Raw genomic sequence first — 20,083 nt, forward strand, 5'->3', positions numbered from 1 at the left:
TCGCAGTGTGTTAATTTCTTTTTGGTATCTTAGTCCTAATTTGTTCCAGTTTTCTTCCTTTTCTTCTAGATATGCCAACAGGTCATCCCTTTCCTCTGCCACCCTTTTCAGTTTCTTTAACTGTTCTTGGACTAGTGCTTCCAAATATATGGTTTTCGACAGCTCGAGCTCCTCCAGAGCTGTAAGAAAGAGAACGCATGATGAAAAAGCTACGCCGCGTCTAATATAATCAATGAATATACAGGTGCTATTTTGGCTCTAAATATCGAAATACTGTAGAATCAATTATTTTATGCTCAACAGCATGAACACAAATCGTAAAAATAGAAAAATAGCATACCGCGGTCGTTTCTTGGTTCCGTTGGATCTACGATCTGTATCACCGTCTGCGAAGACTGTTCATTGGTATGCGTCTCCTCCGTTAATGGAGAACTGCGCCCAAGGTTGGTCTGTACGCCCTGCTCGTGGGTTGGAACAGTCTGCATGGAGCGGTTACCGCTGATGTCAAAGGAATCTTCGCCGGTTTGGCTACTTGGCGCTGCCGTCTGTACAGACTTTTCAGTGGTTGCCCTTACTTTCATTGACGGTCCGCCGTGCGCATGATGCGATTGCTTGTCAGTAATACATGCATCTTTCCTTGATGACATCGAGTCTTTTCCTACCGAATCATCCGTCAAGGTATCATCATCATTATCATCGGTTTGATTGCATTTCCGAACCCAGTCCTCTGTTGTATTTTCAGCTACCTCCTTTGAGTCCTGTCCAACCGGTTTCCCCCAGTCTCCGAACGCTGTTTCCAGTTCTCGCTGTGTCACTGTTACGTCTGTCAAATCCTTAAATTCCATCGTATGCCCAAGTCCAGTTGAGCCTCGTCTGTCAGGCCTGGCATCATGGACCACACCGCCAGCATGCTCAGTTGATGCGGATGCGTCATTTATACCCACTTGGTCAGAAACACTTTCATCATCCACAAAACCCAACTCCTTAAATCTTTTGTCCATCTCGTCACTGGCATCTGATTGTCGCGCAACCTCGCAGTCCGTTCTTGTGACTCTCTCAACGGTGTTATTCACCCCGAGTTTTCTATAGAACTCATTCGCAGCCACAGGACCGACGTGACTCTCAAGGTCACCTTTGCGGAACCCCTCCTCGTAGCCGATCAAGAAGTACGTATTAAGAACACTTTCGAGTTCGTGCATTTGCATGGCTTGCTTGATTATCTTCAGGGGCACGGGGACGATGGGGAGGGAATACCCAATCTGGTGGAGAAATTCGTACGCCTCTGCAAAAAAGATTGTATCATTGTACGACAGGCATCAAAAAGCTACTTGCCAGATTGGTCACAACACCATATGGACGAGATCACAGGGTCTTTATGGCATGCACCCCGGCATGTGCGCAGTGACAGAGGGAGCTAGATCTAAACAACCCCGACATCCTCTCTGAAATGATGGTAAGCAGACGTAACGTTTACCTTCATCTGATTTTGTCATTGCCATCTCTTCGTCTTCACGACTCGCTGTTGGAGAGCGATTAGAAAATGGTGACGTCATAACTTCATCGTCATCACTGGAGCTCTCGTTACTGACTAATGGGCGTGCTGGCTTTATTCCTCGCGGGGTGATTTTAGGTCTTTCTCGTGGTATTTCGGGGTTCGAGTGCTTTCTGTCTGAACTCTGATCCTCGAGGTTTGCTAATCTTCCTTCCTCTAATAGATTCAGGGAAGCAGCTTCCCTGATTAACGGTTTGACGACTGACTGGTATAACCTTATATCAGCTGAATTCGCGCTCGCACACCGAGGGTAGTTCAGTTTGTCTGCTGTATTTCCAAATGCATTATATCCATGGGCTCCTTCGACCGCTCCTCCAGATCCCCGTGCGGCTGAGCGAGGGCGCCATTGGGGTTGATCACCGTATGCCGGGCATTCATCATCCTCGGAGTCAAGGATGTCGTCTAAGGGGCTTTTCAAACTCTCAAGCCGCCTGATCAGGTCGTCTTCCACTTGGAGCTCTCCGCGCCGGATGGCTTCTTCCGCCTGGACATGGAGGAGATCTGCCTCATCTGCTGGGATGTCACCAGGGGTGACCATGCAGTAACTTTCTTGAGAACAGCCTTCGCCGACACCACTTTCATCCGAAGACATTTTTTAAAGGTTCAAATCTATCTGCAGCTAAATGAGAATTATGTTATGACGGTGTCGGATAAGGTGCACACTGTAGAACGACTCAAAAAGCACAATACCACTCTCCATTGGTTCCTGTCGCGTCGATGTAGCCTATGTCCCGGTCTGCCAGCGAGTGGTGAATTTTTAATTCAAAATGATTTGGTGTTGTGCTGTGATATGATGAGAAGAAGTGACTTACGGGCACAACCCAAAGTAATTCAATGAGAAATATAAAATGAACAGCCTCGCTATTCGCAAATGAATGCTCTTCGCAAACATAAGGGCAGAAAGTGTATAATGCCCTCGTTGTGTCCTCTGCCTTTCATCTCCGTCCCTTTGGAATGTCGCAAAGCAACAGTCTGAGACACAACAGAGTGTTTGTCGGAGAAGTGACGTTATGCACACCTGTCGAGGGACATGTCGTCATGACGTAATCACCCAATATCGGGCGGCTGTGTCTGATTTTACAGTAGGCCTACCAGATTATATAGCAAAAACAACTAGGTTAAGAAGTTTTAGTGTAAAAACTCATTTTGCTCACCGAAGAATGCCTCATTGTTAGATGAGAAAGTCTTATTGTTAGAGGAGACACTTTTTTTCCGGGGGGGACATTTTTTACTTTTACACCGGTCTCGGAGTCACCATCTGACCATGTCGATTCATCAACGGTGTGCGTCAATACTGAAGTCTAGCGTTTAGCCTGGTTTTCTGTAAGGCGGTAAAAGTTACCCGCGACGCTTCAAAACTTTCAAATCTCCCGCCCAATCTCTTGAGCGGCGGGCCAAATGTCCAAATTGTCACATGGTCCAACTGCGGCAGAGACAGTAGGTCGAGTGAGGTTTGCTGCGGTAATCACAATTGGCGATGCTTGGAGAATGTCTCCCGCCCGCAGCGACGGGTGCTTCGGCAATGTTCGGCAAATTCCGTAAGAAATGTGGTGGATAGCGCAATCGCAACATAGTCAAAATCGCGAACTATAATTTTCAGCATGACCACGCTCGCTGAACAAATTGCTCAACTTTCCAACCCAACTCCCGTTTTTGAAGACCCCGAAGATGCAGATGATCAAGGTAATCACAGTCAACAATATTTTATCATACTAGTCGGTTTGAATGCAATAATTTTGCTTAATACGCTTGAGGAGAAACAGACATTTGTCATGTCCGGATTTAGAAATGGCCAGAAATGTACACACATAGTGATCTATTTTCAGACATTCATTGCCTATACTCAATAATATACTTCTTGATCGTCAGAAGGACAATTTGGAATCGGACACATCTATGCTGAGCGTGATACTCATGATAATCCCAGGCAGGGCCCTTGCTGGCCTAGCTAATCTGACTGTGTCTCCCGATTCTGTTTTTACCCTGAGCTCGTGCAGCAGTGCCAGTGAGCACCGCACCTAGCCATGATGATGGCTAGTACTAGCCCTGCAAGCTGCTGATGCTCAGCTGGCATACTCAGTTCCATTGATCTTGATGTCATGACTAACAACGTATCCATATGGCGCGCGGCTGCTGAGGCAAGCGGGCCTGGTACATACAGTTTTTTCTCGGACTCTGGCTGCTTTGCTTCTTGCTGACAACACTCAACAGATTATAATCAACTATTTTCTCAGGAGCTAAACTGGTGGAGAGGTTCGAGGATGAAGAAGCAGAGTTAGGAGAAGATGTCACTGTAAGCAAGTTACGTCGTCAGACTTCAGGACTACTAGCAGAATCGGACAGACGGTATGCTGGGAAGAAAGTGTCCAGAATTAAGGTTGTCGATACCCTTAGGAAAATGGATGGTAAGTAGTGTGGTCTGTCCCGAAGTACAGTGCGTGTATGGCCATCGCTGTCCAAGTCTTAGTGTCTGTCAATCCTCTGAGGTAACCAAACGATGTGGTATTGATGTGGCGAGCTTGAATCGAAGTGGTACATAGGCCTTCAGCCCAGACTGATGATTTCATCGACCTGCATTGACGCAGGACAATTTTTAATTGCTCATGTATTTGTATCAAGGTGATAGTCAAGAAGATGAGGAGAGGATTGCATCTGATGCTGACTTGGATGCTGATGATGGTGATGACGATGACGATGATGAAAGTGATGATGATGATAGTGATGATTCCACTGGAGACAACCAGGTGTCTGATGAGGAGGAGGAGATAGACCTTGGTGAATTCAAAGCACAACTGAAAATCAAGGGCACTCAACATTTTAGGTACAATGAACAGATGTTGAAAACATTGTTTTGAACTTATGAAGAATTGGTAAAATTGTGTATCTTGAGTTTTTTTCCTCATAGATGACATTTATAGTCTGATGTCTGTCCCGTACTCACATGATGTGTTAGTGCGATTGGCACAACCTATTGTAATCACAACTACCTTAGGGACCCAGTATATGTTGTCTCAAAAGTGCATCAGGATCTTATGCCATGTGTGGTTTGTGTGTTCCCTTGATCGGATGTCTCCTCACGACCCTTAGTTCGTAGTTGTGTTTTAAAGCTGACCTTGCCTAGTCTTTGAATCTGCACCTTTGAGTCTTTTGTCTGTTTCAGTTTTAAAGACGATGGCGACTTTGGAAAATATGCAGATGATGATCTGGTGGATGAAGGGAGTGATGATGATGCCAACGATAGTGATGATGATGACTATGATAGCGATGATGATGAAAGTGCTCAGAGTGAAGGTGAAGAAGAGACTGCTGAAGAAGAAGGAGTGGAACAGTTCTCAAAAGCAAAGGTGGATGAGGAAATTCAGAAGGGCCAGGCAGCTCGAGGACAGCTAGGTGAGATGGGACAAGATGTGTGGTTTTGTGTGCTGGATATCACTTGCTATAAGTCTTCGTCTTTTTCACATTTGCTGAGACAGGTTCTGTAAGTTGGCAGTTTCAGCTGAGTTGCAGATGAAATTTCCTCCTGGTCAAATATTACTGTTACTCTCTCCATATACAACACTAAACTGTTATCAGTATGTCCTTCTCAGTACTTACTGTTATAGCTTTAATTCTCTCTCTTTAAAGGTCTATGGGATGGTCTCCTCGAATCCCGAATCAAGATACAGAAAGCCCTCATCCAAGTCAACAAATTACCACAGCATACAACATGGAAGGCGTTCTCACAGAAAGGTGGACAGGACTTCAAACAAGCTGCTAATGAGAGTCAGACTGCGCTCAAAACCCTCCTTGATCAGTTGGTGAATCTGCAGACGGCCTTACTCCTACAGAATCCTGAGACGAGGCATATTGTGGAAGGACACGGCAAGCCCCAAAAGAAGTGAGTACTGAAGATTGGGTCAAAGAGAACTTCATGTAGTTCTGTCCGAAACATACTGGTAACAGTGTTGGCACGAGCCTGGATGCCTTTTCTCAGGCGATGTATACTGTAGAATATTGGCAACAAGCATCTTTTATGATGAAAAGTTTAGTAAATTGTTGACTTTTCATGGCTTTGTGTGAAGACAACCACTGGGTAACAACTCAAGTATAATCAGTCACCAGGGAACATAATTGCCACCTAGTAATTTTGAATCTTCCAATTGCAAGACTACCAGGAAAATAGAAATGTTGAACAAGCCATTGAAATGAAATGATCTTTTCTCCAGTGATGCTGATGATGAGGAGATACCGAGTGACTCGGAGATTGAATCTGATGATGAGGAAAAAAAGCCAGCAGTGCAGGCAAGGAAGAGGAAGATACCATTAGATGAATATCCTGAGTTCTTAGCCAAACGCCACAAAGATTTCCAAAGTTACAGGTGTGTAAAACTGAATCTGAGAAATCATCCTGGTATACATGAAGAGTTAGTAAATGTATTTTGTGTAATAAAGAGATATTTGGTTATAACATTGCATAATTGCCTCTCTATAAAATGTATTCTCCACATTTGTACATTTAGGAACCAAACAATCCAGAAATGGAATGAGAAGACACAGCTTGCCTCGGGGAAGATGAGCAGTAAATTCAGTGCCTTTGACCAGTCTGCTCTCCAACAGATTCAACAGGTTTGTACTTTAGAATACTGTAAACCGAAAAATTTTCTGAAGAACTGAAAGAAATTTCGTAATCCGTCAAAATATGAATTGACAAAACTCTGATGCAGAGCTCTGTTTCCATGCTGCTGCAACTTATTCTTAAAAGTAGACAAGATGTCATCTCAAAAGTTTGCTCCTGCTATAGTTGGGGATCGTTCAACCAAATACTTTCCGCCCAATTTGCAGATTCTCTCTGACCGAGGTCGACTCCTGAAGCGAACACAAGTGCGGCGGAGCACTTATCGTGTTTTTGGCAAGAGTGAAGAAGAAGAAAAGCTCATCCTGGATGAAAATGTTACTGTAAGTTCTGGATTTAGGATGACGGATCCACTGTATCATTTTGATAGATGATAACATGACAATGTTTGATAAGTTATTTTTCAATGGAGAGTGAGAGGCATGTTCTTAGAGGTAGGTCATGGTAGTCAAATCCTTGTTGCACTTTATATCCCTACCAGAAGGTCATATTCTTTAGGCCTCACTGTTTCCAACTGTCTTTGCAGGAGGCCCTGCCGCGACGTCAGCATCTTCAGCAGGAAGATACAGAGATCTTTGATGATGATGACTTCTATCATCAGCTGTTGAGAGAGCTCATTGAAAGGAAATCGAGTGATACTGATGACCCAGCTACCATTAGCAGGTAAATGCTCATGTACATTGCTAATAATTATGTTATCCATGTTTATCCATCTGCAAAACACAACTTATTACCAAGGAGTTACAATATCCTCTTCTTATATACTTTCTTTATCTTTCTTTGGAACTTGTGGTGACAGTGCTGATTTGTCAGTAACTTCCTATGATGATGGTACTGCTGCAATCAATAGCAGCGAATATGACATGTACAGTAACTTCCATCCCTTCTTCTTGTGTTTCTTTCAGGCAGTGGCTTGAGGTGCAAAAGCTACGAGGGAAGGTAAAGAAGGAAGTGGACCGAAAGGCAAGCAAGGGCAGAAAGCTCAGGTTCGAATGCTTCTCACACTCTTATACATGCACATACAGCTGGGCAACCAACACTGAAAAGGACACAAGTGTCTTAAACCAGAAATCCACTTTCCTTGGACAGTCTTGCATATCTTGGATGGCTGTATTGGGTAAAGAGTGGTGATGACAAATTCTTATACTAGTAAGTCAAGAGTAATGGAAGGCATGCCTGACGCTGGTTAAAACATGTGTAAATCAGTTTTGTTCCTTTTCAGATTTGACATTCATCCAAAACTTGTCAACTACATGGCATCCTATGATACCAGCTCATGGGTGGAGGAATCAAGGTGAGTTGTTGTACGAAAGTTTGAGAGTTTCCAAAATCTAACTTTTCTTCTGCCTTTTGTCATCATTCTCTCAGACTTCTTATCAAACTGATTGACTGATAGAGATGTTTTTCTTATCATTGCAGAGATGAACTATTCAACTCCTTGTTTGGTGGGAAGGCAAAACAACCAGCAGCTGAGAGATGACAAGTCTTATGCAATCAATCACGCATCATGGAAAAAAATTGAACAGGCTATAGAGGCATTATCCAAATGGTGAATTTGTCCTTCTTGAACGTTATATGGGATGAGTCAGGTTAATGCAAGGACTATATGATTACAGATAATTGTCAGTTACTTTTGTAGGAAGTGAGATGACATTCAGAGTTTTTTGTACAGATCTAGTATAATTGTAATTCAACGTGGTTAATCATATTACCACAAAAGTACTGGAACTCTTGTATTGTTGAATAAATTTCATAAACATGAGATTCAGAGTGTTTCATAATTGGTTTCCACAGCAAGACCTCAACATTGATAAAAGGTAATTTGAGAACACGGTTGCGTTATCACATCATAAGTCATTCAGAAATGGCTTGGCTTAAGTGGAGGAGATTATGTTATGAACAGTTGATGAGATAATCAATTTGGACCAGCAGAGAAGATAGTGAGGATAAAGAACAAAGTAAACAACTCTGATTAGGTATCGATTGTTATCTCCTTAGAAAAAAACCCATCAAATCCAGCACACAATAAAGATAAATATCAATTAAAAGCGACATTCTGACAATTTTATTGGACACCAGGTTTACTACAATGGCCGTTAGGAAGGAGGTTATATACTCCAGAAATAAGACTAAGACAATCTATTACCTAAACTGTTGAGTCGTTACAAGATGAAACCTTGTAGTGAGAAAGAATACACTGCAACCCAGGCCTTTGCAACACTAAAAGACTAAGTCGATGCCATCGCTCCTGCTGCCTACATGGTCAGGTTGGTCCCTGGGCTGGTCTTCTTAAAGGCCAGTGTGCAGGCTGCCTCTGGAGCCAATAGGTTATGGCTGCAGAGAATATCTGCAATAGCGCCACCAACAACACCGCCAACCTTTGATACGCGTCTCTTCCGCTATAAGGGACTTTCATCTGTCAGTTATAATAGTAGTATTTAAAAGTAAAATAATACAGGTTTATGTGCAGTACAGTACATCATACAATTAGGACTATCTCTAACAATTGCAATACAGTGGTGAACTATTTACTGGTCTATATTCCAGAAAGATATAAAAATGCGCACTTCATAATCGTAAAGTCATTGTTCAGATTACTATTACAACAACATGACAAATTGACATTAAACCATCACGACCACAAGAACGCAAGCGCAAACAGTGCCTGTAACAGTATGCAACAGTAAACATTTATACGACTGACATTTATTGAAGGAGCTCCATTACAAAGATCTGTCCCACAGAAGCAATACGTGGCGGTATACGCTGTGATTGGGTGGGTCCACTCCCGGCAGCCGTCCGTGTCGTTCAGCTGGGGGACTTGGCCGACTTTGTAACATCCGCGCTGCACCGCGATGATTTGACCAGAATCTATTAAAGAGAAAAGCAACCAATTACCGTACAACTAAGAAGTGTTCGCGTTAGCTTTTCGGGGACGTGACGAAACTCCCTACCAGTTCTACTGACTCTTGTATCTGTATCAAGGGATCAGATCATCATCTTGGGGAATGTCTCATCTCCACTTTGGTATTCCATATACCAGTATTTCAAAGCGGCGACAAACATCGCCTTCCAGTCGGGCATGGTGTCTGTCATGAGGCTATTCGAAAAAGCTTTGATTGACCCAGAGACGAACAAGTTGCTAATGACCTCAGGATCACCCGCCATACGTCAGGGGACTGGACAAACTCCTCTAAATGTTACATTGTAATGCGAAAGCAAGGTACTAACCGGTACTACCCGATTGGTTCTGACGCTGGCTGGCGCACTTGTTTTTGGTCCCGTGACACATGACCGCTCGGAATCGCCAAGGGTCGAACGGATCTGCACATTTGGGGTCTTCGACACTGATACACTCATAGCACATCAGGAGAAAACCTGGAATGGAATAATTAAGCATCAAACATCATCACCGCAGCAAAAGTACACTTCGGATGCGGTGGAATCGTCCGGCTCGTCTTTCCTTTTCCATGAGCCGGAAAGTATATGAATACGATGACGAAATCGGAAGGGGAAGCTTCGGGAGTCTATAGTGCAGAGGTAATAATTGGCGGGCCTGGCCAGGATGATTGGTTGAATTTGGATGCGGCCATATTGATGTCGAACGGAGAGTTAGTAGCGCGAAACTAGCTGAAGTTGCTCAGCCGATTTACTGATACCACCGTTACTCGACTATAGGCTACTGGTGTCGATAAGTCTTATTCACCTATAGTTATCACACTATAGCCCCCCTTATCGCTCTTGCAACACAGAGTCGAAAAGGTGAGCACATCAATAGTGGCCAGCGAGTCACCTATAATATGAAATAAACTGTTTTGGCGTGGTCAAAGATCTTCTATCTTAAGTCCTCTTTATCGCGACAGAATGGTACAAAATTCGATTTCTTATGCAAGTGCCCCGGCTGACAACGCGGCAGTGATGGCTCTGCCCGTGAGCAAATGGATATCGTGCTAATTGAATCGATGGCTAATTCAATTGGGGTGAGAAGATCGTCTGATGGCAGGTATTTTGCAGCTAAGAGACTTGACCCCCAGGTCTGGTACAGAGTCGCAGCTCGCGAATTCTTTCTGTGTTTGTAATTCCAATTTCTTCTTGTTCTTCTGCGTTCGATTGGTTAAACTTTCATTTAACCCATTGGAAGAGCGTAAGGTCCCGATTTTCAGGTACAAGTATTTCAGGCTGTTTGAGATACATGTAGCGCTCAGGCAGAGAAAAACCTCTGGCATGAGGCCATATAGGTGATGAGACCCAAAATAACCATCAGAATCTGCGACCCGTACACTTGGGTAGGACGTGTTCAAGGACATAGGGAAAGATTTAAAACAGCAGCAGCGGTATTGCAGCAACTGCCTGTATCGGCTGGTTTCTCCGTTTCAACAGTAATCATCAGCAATTTCAAATAGATTTAATCAGCTAAACGGGACGAGGACATCATTGCTGGGATTAAAGTGCATTTCATCTTGTTTACGCGCTTGTTAAATGTTACTCAGATTCTGGTTCATGTGGCAACCAATCGAGAAATTAATTAAAAAAAAGTAATCATGGATCAGGTACATTATCATCATTAAACCCAGTTAAATGTGAGCATGACTTCCAGTTTAGCAAATGAATTTTTTAGATTTTAAAGTCGTTTTTACGCACAATCATCCAAAATGGCATGATTGTAATTTCGGTGCGTGTGGATGAAATTTATATCTGTACGTCCCTGCAAGTTATAAACATTGAAAGGCGTACCAAATGTACTCCTTGAGTTGAGGTATCATCCCCCGCATCTTTGCCGACTCATGAAGTCTTAATCATGTTATGGAGTTCATGTACATGTATATTCGCAAATTCGGTATATATGCATGAGATTGAACTGAACGGTCCTCGCTCTGAATCGCTCCTACTAGTTTTAGAAGTTGGAAGTTCAACATGGGCATGGGACGTTGCTAATTGTAGCCGATGGGTCCGCAGCATCATTGATTAATTTTTGAATATATATCTGTATGTTTATTCGTACTCTTAAGGTACAATTAGTCAGGAGCTCATTACAAAGACGAGCGCATTACAATTTTCTTACATGTGCAAATAAATGTCACGTCCTTACAACTTACGCTCCAAGAAAAACAAACTAAATTAGTTAACAAACAATTCACAATTCGAGGAGCACTGCATCGATTTCCTCCCTTGTCAAAAGGTCCAGTCCTTTATCCCTTCCGCTTGTACCGCAACCCTTTTCGATTCCTCATTAGTGCTCCTATCACTCATTACAACATTCCGTGTCATTAAAACCATACTCTACAAATGAGATCTATTCCACCTATATACTTTGATGCCAGATATTAAATTAAAACTTTTTCCGATGAAAATAATGGAGAGTGTCAATAGAATTTTGAACTGCGGTCGTTCAAAAGTAGGTTAGGTATTGAAATTAGAAGCTGCTAGGGCAATTTTTTTGCTGCCATTATCCAACTGGTAATTTAACTCTGTATGTGTTTACCGGGTGACAAAAATACACATCGTACTTTGATCGCTGAGGCTCCTGGTAAAAAGCTCTACATGGAACAAGTTGAACGTTTTTACATTTTGAAAGTGGAAATCTCATTGAAAAGTTCCATTTTTGTGGGCAAAGGGAAGTGCATGCCAATCTATAAAAGGTCATGGAGCCGGAGGCCACCCATGAGAGTCAATTCCCCAAGTTGCCGAGCATCTTATCAGGCCGCCTTCCAGTTTGCCGACCTTGCTTGTTCTGGGAAACGAAAATTTATTTTATGAAGTCAGAAAAACTGCATTGTTGGGTCTTTCAACGAAATATAGGATTTCAAGTTCTAGACAAAATGATGTTGCCAACCCTTATTTGGCGTCGTTTAGTTGTTTTAGTGAAAGAAATAACTTACATTATCATCGAAAAGGTTCAAATCACTTACCCTTTTCAATGAGAGTCGCCACAATAAATACTGAAATAATCCATGTAGCAATCCACGACGCCATCGGGAGGTATAGGTTGCGCCAAGAAAAACAAAAGTGTAATGAAGGCCGAAATAGGCAAAGCGTTATTCAACGAGGCAGCAAATCAAAATTCAACCGGATGTCTAAATTGCCGTACTCCGTAAATTTTGTACAAAATGTGAACGCGGTTCCGTGAATTTCATCGGAGTGCTATATCTAATGACTTTGAATTGCCACTGCGCTCACGTCATCCCGTTGTGCGCCGCTGCCATTGGTTCAAGACCAGTCCGGCGCCTATAACAATCTGCTACAGAGAGAAAGGACCAGATTATGGATGATGCTTAACGGGACAGAGGACTCCTAGAATATATTCATTAACTATATACAGTACTGGCCCGATTTCTAGTTTATTCCAACTGAAAATGGTATCCGATAACCGCGGATAAAACAAGCGTGCCTCACGTGCCTTTTGATCGTTCTTAGAGAAGTCTTCACTCAAGGAAGTAGAACTCCGCGATATCTGTTACCGATACCACGATACTGCATGACTAAGCTCCGAGGTCATCCCTTGATGAACGAACGGATTTAGTGTACAGGGTGTAGCAGAAAAACAAAGCCAATACCAGACTTCGTCATTGAACGTTGATTGCGACTTCCAGAGAGTTTCGTAAGAACATCACAGAGTCCAGTTTCTCGATTCAGGTGTAACGCTTTTGAGCGTTAACGTTACACTGGTTCTCCTCACGAAACAAATTCATGGGGGGGGGGGGGGGGGATAGATTCTAACCGGCAAGTGTAAATAAATGGAATGGGCAATGAAATGAAATAATGCCAAGGAAAATACATTATTGCGGTAGTATCATATACTGTTTATTGAAAATTACGTACATGTACACAGCGATCACAGCGACCTATGACTAATGTAAACGAGAGATCTTTCTGTCGGACATTTATTATGATCGCTAGTCGGGGCAACAAAAATAGCTCGTTTGGATTGCTTTATGCGACGAGTGCTGTTCGATTTTGAGTGAAAGTTCGATGCCACATTTTTCGACATGTTTTTTCTTCAGCTAACGCTTGATTGTGATAGTACTCATTCCAGTGACGTCGCTCAGCTGGTCAGAGCTGAAGGTCGCGATGATTGTGCGGCGGCCAGCTCTTCTTGGGGTCAATTCCATGGTGTGGACAACTTCGGCTCCTGGCTTTACGTTCCCACTGAAAGAAGAGTTATATCAAAAAAGTTATATCAAAACAACCAAATTTGCAGTAGAACCACATGTACATATTAAGTACTATTCGAAACAAACTAAGGAGTTGGACTGAGATGTTGCAAGGTCAACACAATTCTTACATAGGCGGTTCAAAAAGGTGACAGGATTCCTGGCATGAATAACTCTGTTGAAGACGTTTGAGTCAATATTGAAATTGGAGTGCAAGAATGTACATGTAACTTGCCTTGTTTCGATGTGCCCTCTCACCATACCACGTGACTCTGATGTGAATGAACAGTTGTTGAGCGCCACTTGCAGGGGATTTGTGAACTTCATGACCAGTTTGAACGTCTTGCCACACTCCACGGAATCTGGGTGCTGTACATGTATAAAGTAAACAATGAAAGGTACATGCTCATCGTATTGATGTATTTACCACATAACTCGACTGTTTAAAGACAAGGTGTCTCCTGCTTTGATCATAATGGCTTCAAAGACACACTAGAAATGTCGTTCAAATTGTCAACCATTGAAACAACGTGGAGAAGAATTTTTATAGTTTGTCCACGATTATATAAATTTCACGTTCCCACATGTAACGAGTCACTGTTTAATTTTCATGCGCGACATGAAGAACGAACAACTAAAGTATTTTCAAAAGCGTGGACTACATACGATTCACAGTGGCACCTTTCACAAGTGAAACATGACAAGCGACAACATGAATCCTAACTCCGGCCTGATACGTACGGTTAATTGTAGATCTGGTTTCTGGAATGCATACTTGTGCACCTTGGCCATTTTCTGCTTGGTTTCCTTGACGAAAGCCTTGGCATAGACCTGGATGGCAGCCTCTGGTTTGATCACTGATATATAGTCCTTTACTTTAATGGCAAAAGTGAGATCTTTTGCTGAAATGAGGGATATGTATAGTTCAGAAGTTGCTGCTGACGACTTGAGACAGTGCATGTTTGCCAATAGGTTTCCTTTCGCAATCCCGAAGCTCTTTTTTCAAAGGGCAATGGAAACGGATTGGTTCGATGAAAAGTAAAATCATCACTTACATTCGTTCGCTTTAATAGGGTTATCAAACACCTCCTTCTTGATCTTCTCCCCAGGAATTCCAGTATAGAATGAGGCCACGGCATACATGGTCAGCGTGAATGTCCGCGCTTGGCTCGAGTTATTCTTCACTTGAATGGTGAGGTCGAAGTCCTCGCCAAGGACAGGTTCTTCCTTTGCTTTCATCTTGAACGTGACTTCCTGTGCCGAGTTCTCCGAGTAGATTTTCTTGTCCCTCTTTGAGCCAAAGCGGCAGGCGAATGCGGTCGCTTTTCTCTCAAGTGCCGATCCTGGAAGACGAGTTGGGATAAAAATGATACGCATTTATTAAACTTGATCCAAGCACGCAAAAACAAATAGCGTTATAACTCATAGTGATTCGCAGACTAAAGCCGACATAGCTAGGTTATCATTGAAGCAATACAGTCATTTTATTGACCATTACATGTATACACACCTTCTCGGTGTTTGTAGTGTCCCGTCACATTTTCCCCAGCTTCGGATCCCACGGCTTTGGTCATGATCGCTCTCCCCACAGCGAACTGGTCTTTATACAGGAACGTCGCCTCCCCTTTCTTGTCCACCTGAAACATGTAGAAGCATTGACTAGTCACGGAAACACTCTAAAAGTGTCATGTTCGCACGATAAGCCACTCCAATAGTAACACGCAAGGGAAGGAGCATGGACTTGACAACAGTATGCGAAAACTACGGTAAAAATGACAGCACGTAAATTGTTTCATCCCAGTTGCTATAAAAACAAATGTGAACTCTCACCTGCCAAAAGCACTTGTCACCATTGACCTCTCCAAAGATAAACTGGGCATCATAGGGAAGGTAGACTTCGCCGTTCTTGATTGCATTGCATGGGGCAGGACCACAACGCATCATTCCTGAAAGAAGACAGTACATACATTTAATTGGAATGAAATGTAATACAGCATGCTTTACAGAAATTTGATAGCGAACCTGTCAGACGGTAAATCCTGACTTTAATGTCTTTAGCTACTGATGCACCGTTGTGGCATAATGGGCCTGTCACTGTCAGCCGTCAACCCCTCAGCATATCTTCACCGCGCACTTGCCGCGTGGCATAAACTGGTACGCAGCCGTAGCTATCAACGAACCTTCGCTGCTTTCTTGAGGCGTGGCATCGTGGGCCTGCCAACCATCATACCCCTCCGGTAGATCAGGTCTCTTGAACCAAGATTCGTTCCAGACATGGAAATTCCAGATAGAATCGTTCATGTCATCCAGAGGCTCATCGTTCGCATCCCAGTGGAAGTCGATTGTCATACTGTTATCACTGTCGTGAGCGGATTGGAAGTTGGTGACGCTTCTTGTAGGAATACCGAGAGAACGGAGCACTGTGGAAGAAAAGTAAGATGAATTTTTCTTAAAGCCACTTGTAATGACGAGGATTGATTAAGGAGTAGGTTAGTTCCTCAAAGATACATGTGTATTCACTCGAGCAAACATTTACCAAAAATGTTTTTTACGATTTGACAGACTTGAAGGACGAAAAAGCATTTCAAGGAAATTTTTTTCCTCTAAAAATCGTTGAGATGTCTTTTAACTTACGTGAAGTCACGATACCAGAGAAGACCCAGCATTGGCCAAAGCGAACAGCTTTCTTGGTCTTCATGAATTCCTCCATAATATTGACACTACCTGTCCATGACCAAGGCTTATGGGAGTCTTCAGGGTATTCTGCCGTCCATCGGCCTGTCAGGACACCGCCGTCATCATCGTTACTGTTAGCCTAAAAAAGAACCGGGGAAAATCACTTCATAGGAGTTTGAAGAGGTTTACTGTTGTTCAGACAAGTCAGGGATATCGTGCAGAAATTGTGGTTCATTGACTGTCCTCAGCTGTTGTCACATTGCTCCAGTAATTTTGAATTTAAAGACCATCTTCGAGATGCACTCGGCCAAATAAATCGTCAGTCCGGTTTTTGTCGTATTGCCATATGCTTGACAAAACACGATCCCCCCGGCCGTAATGCTGCACTTATCGTCGAACACATGACCCTCTCAATACCAAGAACCCAGACAACATGTCTTGCACAGTGTCTTACCATTGCAGATATGGTTCTGATAACGTGGACCGGATTTGATCTGCCGCCGTCAGGAAGGCCCCCCTTGTCCAAGAGGTAAAGGGCAGCTTCGAAGACGGCATCGTCAAACTGGCCGAAGTACCAAGGTCTTCCTGGGAAGGAAGGAGCGGAGCACCAGATGCGTCCCGTGTCATTCATCACGTATTCATCTCTCATGGCAGCATCTTCTATGTAGACCAGGTCATCTAGGAAATAAACAATCGTGGGTTTGCAATCGCTGGTACTATTGATATTTGTCAGACACATTAGGAACAAAAAGCAAACCGACAATGGCCAACGCTGCCGTAAGGCCGTGGCTTCGAAACTTACATGTAGATGGCGAAAGAGCGAGCGACAAACTTCTACCGTCAACAAGAACATTGGCAGTTACAGTAAGTCCATGATTCAAAGCAATATACTAACTTTCGCACCAAGGATTGAACAGAATATAGAAGTCGTCATCGATTGGGTGGCGATATTCTTGATTCTCCGTGGGGTTGGTCACCACGAATAACCTGTATTTTCCGACTAAAGCATCAGATGCTGGGAACACTTGGACGGTCACATTCTGTACATTAGATTCCTCATCGTTGAAGGCCACGTGCCATTCTGCAGGGTCCGGATACGATGGCAGCTTTGCTTGGACGGCGAGGCGGAGGAGCGTACCCTTGGCGGCCAGCGGTTTATCACCTGAAAAGAAAGTAACTTCTTTTTGGAGCTTTCGTTACACGTAAATTGCAATTGAGGCATATTTTGTATATACCAGATATCACACTCCAGAGTCCAGTGTGCGGTGGTATGATGATAGAGGATCGTTATAGATTAACGATCTTTACACGGCTTACCGCGCCATTGCTCGTTTCGAAGATATCGGTGACAGATATATACACTGACAGCAATTCGCCATCTTAAACTGCATTAGTATAAATCAATGCTTGGCTTTACCCGTCATGAACTGCAGCACTATTTCGTCATGCTTCTTATCCACGTTCCTGTTGAAGGTGAAGGTGACCTGAAATCCTTGTCCACGCCTCACGATCAGGTTCTCTGGTTCGAACTCATCCGTATGATGAGCTGCCCTGTTCGCAGATAGCTTGAGATCCACTTTCGTTGGCTTGAGTGGGGTTTCTACAAATAAAATACAATTAAACTGAATTACACCATTATCCGTCAGAATACAATCATGGCCCGACACGTTTTCCAGGAGGATATTTTCAACGTTCACATCGGCTTATCCTCAGTTCTATGCTTACCATCAGTTTCCATTGGCATGTCTGTCCTCAACGCGAGGTTCGAAGCAAAGAAACTCTCGGCCGCATTCTTGCGGACCCTCCCAACGAAGTTTTCGTCATCGCCAAGAAATATGCTGTTCCTCGAACTGAAAAAGAGTGAAATTTGCGAACGTTGTGAAAGGAAATCTGTCTCCAGTACAGTAGAACAGCGTCCGGTGAATATAACAAATCAAAGTTAAAAATCCAGGACATGACCTACTTCCTTGATGCACATTCCGTATACACTGCACTAGTATGCATGTCTCAGTTAGGCGTTGGTTTAGTGGTTGCTATGGCTAGGGCATTTTCACCATTAGTTAAGTTAGTTCATTGTAGAGTTTGAAATAACTAGTGCATACACCTTATTGATAATATATCCCAAATGTCCACTTGGATTAGTTAGCATAGCCCCATAGGTTTATAATATTCGTGAAATTGTTTTTCTTTCACCCATGGGTGGATGGAGCCCATGTGGTCAGCATGAGCTAGTAGAGCTAGTTAGTTGTCCAACAGACAACATGCTTGGGTTGTTTCTTTTGGATTGCTATCCAGTCAATCAAGGATACCTCTCCATCCCGGAAGTAGTTTATGGCTATATTAAGTGCGTCCTTATTAGAGTCTGACCTGCTTGCAGCAGATATACATATTCCAGGTCTGGATCGTAGACGGTTCTTTAGCCGTGCGCACTCGCCAAGCGGGGAGCACTGCTTGGCCTAGTAAGGTTTTTTTGAAGCAGTTCAGGGAAATGAATTACTACGTTGGGAAACATAAGCATATATGATGGCCATTCAAAACTAGATGTACTGGGTGTTTCAAAAAAGATAGTTGACGCTTGTGACTGTCAACATCGAAATTTCAAAAATGATTCTAAATAAACCCATACAAGTGGGCCCATTTGGGTTTGTCTGGCACAAAACAAGACTACTCGGCTCCCCATACTTAGTTTAAAATCGTACAAAATCATACAACAGGTCCACTGGGTCCTTTATTATGAGCTGTGGTAAGAGCCTTGCCGGGTTACGGCGACTTATCAACATATTACGTCAGTTGCGTCACTTGAGGTAAGGCATTCCGGGTATGGATATTAAACATTCAGGCGACCATATAATACTCGTAATTACCTCTTTCATATTGTAGAAAACAACAACATCGCCCCCACCATCCAACCGTCGTTCTCACACAAAGTAAATCATATGGCATGGTGTACCAACATTGGTCTTCCAGAGACAGAACACGAAGTCTGTTGGGCGAGGTTCTCTCGGGACCGCAGGTGGAAACATGATTGATATCATGTGGAAATGAATATGATGATACGTTCCTACAAAACTGCCACGTGAAGTGCTTCGTTGCACGGCCGAGGTCAAAACCTTGGTAAAGGTCGATTGCGGTTTCGAAATCTTTAATTGTTTAAGAATACCCGTACAACGTATATAATTTCATTGGCCTACCTGAAAGAAGAACTCGCAATTGCAGCAGTCCTTGTCCGTTTTGGCGATGTGATGGGTTCTCCGGCGGAACCATTTCGAGCACTGCGACGTGGCATGTTTGTTCTGATGTTGTCGACACCCCGAGTTAAATTGATCCCTTTTATCGTGGTAGTGCCCAGGCTTTCTCCGGGCTCAAAGCTGTTACGTATTGACTTTGGACGCCTGTAAAGACCAGTAGCGACGCGGCGTAGTGATGGCGAGACTAATATAATGTTGCTGCAGATTGTTCCAAAACCAGAAACTTCGAACCGTTGTGCGTAGGATAAGGAATGCCTTACTACCGGCGGGACAGAAGTAACCGTCTTAAAGAGAGTGTTGCCTGTTAAAACATGGGTACCCTGGGTACAACCAAAATATCTTCATCGGACGCCTTTACTTAAGCCTACTCCGTCGTGGTGGCAGCAGGAGTTTTCATAAACGTGAGCAAAACTCGGGCGGGTAGTATTTCGAGTTTAAAACAGGGGGAGTTGTCTAACGTTAACATCCCGGGTCGAGTTTAACCCTTTGAAGATTGGTACCTTCTTTATCGTGCTCGCACTGCCCCTGGGGAATCTTTCTCCAGAAGGTGTACCTCCTCCAAGGATGAGGGTTTTTGTTTGACAACCACGGTTAGGGCCTACGCACCAACTTTTGTCCACCGCCAATTTTCTGTACGCAATCTCAATAGCATTCCGCGACGTTACTATTTATAGCTCACAAGGTCATTGAATAAGATATACATGACGTTTTAGTCACGTGACAGTCGGACATCGACACTTATTTCAACGCATTTGAGCTTATTTCAAAGTCAATTATCTTTGACCCTGCATTGTTTTAGCATGAATGATACCATAGAGTCTGAGAGAGAAATATTCAGAACAAT

At 43.4% G+C, this 20,083-nt stretch overlaps 3 protein-coding genes across 3 annotated transcripts; 1 reads left to right on the plus strand and 2 right to left on the minus strand.

The window, feature by feature from the left end:
• The first annotated feature begins 3,115 nt into the window (after positions 1-3,115).
• Positions 3,116-8,119, plus strand: LOC135492856 (protein AATF-like). The gene is made up of 12 exons (XM_064779540.1): positions 3,116-3,235; positions 3,787-3,957; positions 4,172-4,373; positions 4,713-4,942; positions 5,177-5,429; positions 5,758-5,910; positions 6,052-6,157; positions 6,374-6,487; positions 6,691-6,827; positions 7,070-7,150; positions 7,387-7,458; positions 7,584-8,119. Exons 1-12 carry the CDS (start codon positions 3,154-3,156, stop codon positions 7,642-7,644), a joined length of 1,662 nt encoding a protein of 553 aa, XP_064635610.1. The 5' UTR covers positions 3,116-3,153; the 3' UTR covers positions 7,645-8,119.
• Positions 8,120-8,206: 87 nt separating this feature from the next.
• LOC135492857 (uncharacterized) lies at positions 8,207-12,567 on the minus strand. The gene is made up of 3 exons (XM_064779541.1): positions 12,074-12,567; positions 9,396-9,542; positions 8,207-9,035 (listed from the first exon to the last, which is right to left on the minus strand). Exons 1-3 carry the CDS (start codon positions 12,135-12,137, stop codon positions 8,797-8,799), a joined length of 450 nt encoding a protein of 149 aa, XP_064635611.1. The 5' UTR covers positions 12,138-12,567; the 3' UTR covers positions 8,207-8,796.
• A 382-nt stretch (positions 12,568-12,949) lies between these two features.
• On the minus strand, positions 12,950-19,385 carry LOC135492299 (protein-glutamine gamma-glutamyltransferase K-like). Its single transcript, XM_064778673.1, has 13 exons — positions 19,183-19,385; positions 17,717-17,841; positions 17,409-17,591; positions 16,887-17,153; positions 16,446-16,669; positions 15,950-16,130; positions 15,496-15,735; positions 15,146-15,261; positions 14,826-14,952; positions 14,371-14,658; positions 14,057-14,217; positions 13,551-13,684; positions 12,950-13,310 (listed from the first exon to the last, which is right to left on the minus strand). The coding sequence occupies exons 1-13, from the start codon at positions 19,275-19,277 to the stop codon at positions 13,166-13,168; spliced, it is 2,286 nt and encodes a 761-aa protein (XP_064634743.1). The 5' UTR covers positions 19,278-19,385; the 3' UTR covers positions 12,950-13,165.
• Positions 19,386-20,083: the final 698 nt, after the last annotated feature.

This window comes from Lineus longissimus, chromosome 8 (genome assembly GCF_910592395.1).
Source record: "Lineus longissimus chromosome 8, tnLinLong1.2, whole genome shotgun sequence".
Lineage (NCBI taxonomy): Eukaryota > Metazoa > Nemertea > Pilidiophora > Heteronemertea > Lineidae > Lineus > Lineus longissimus.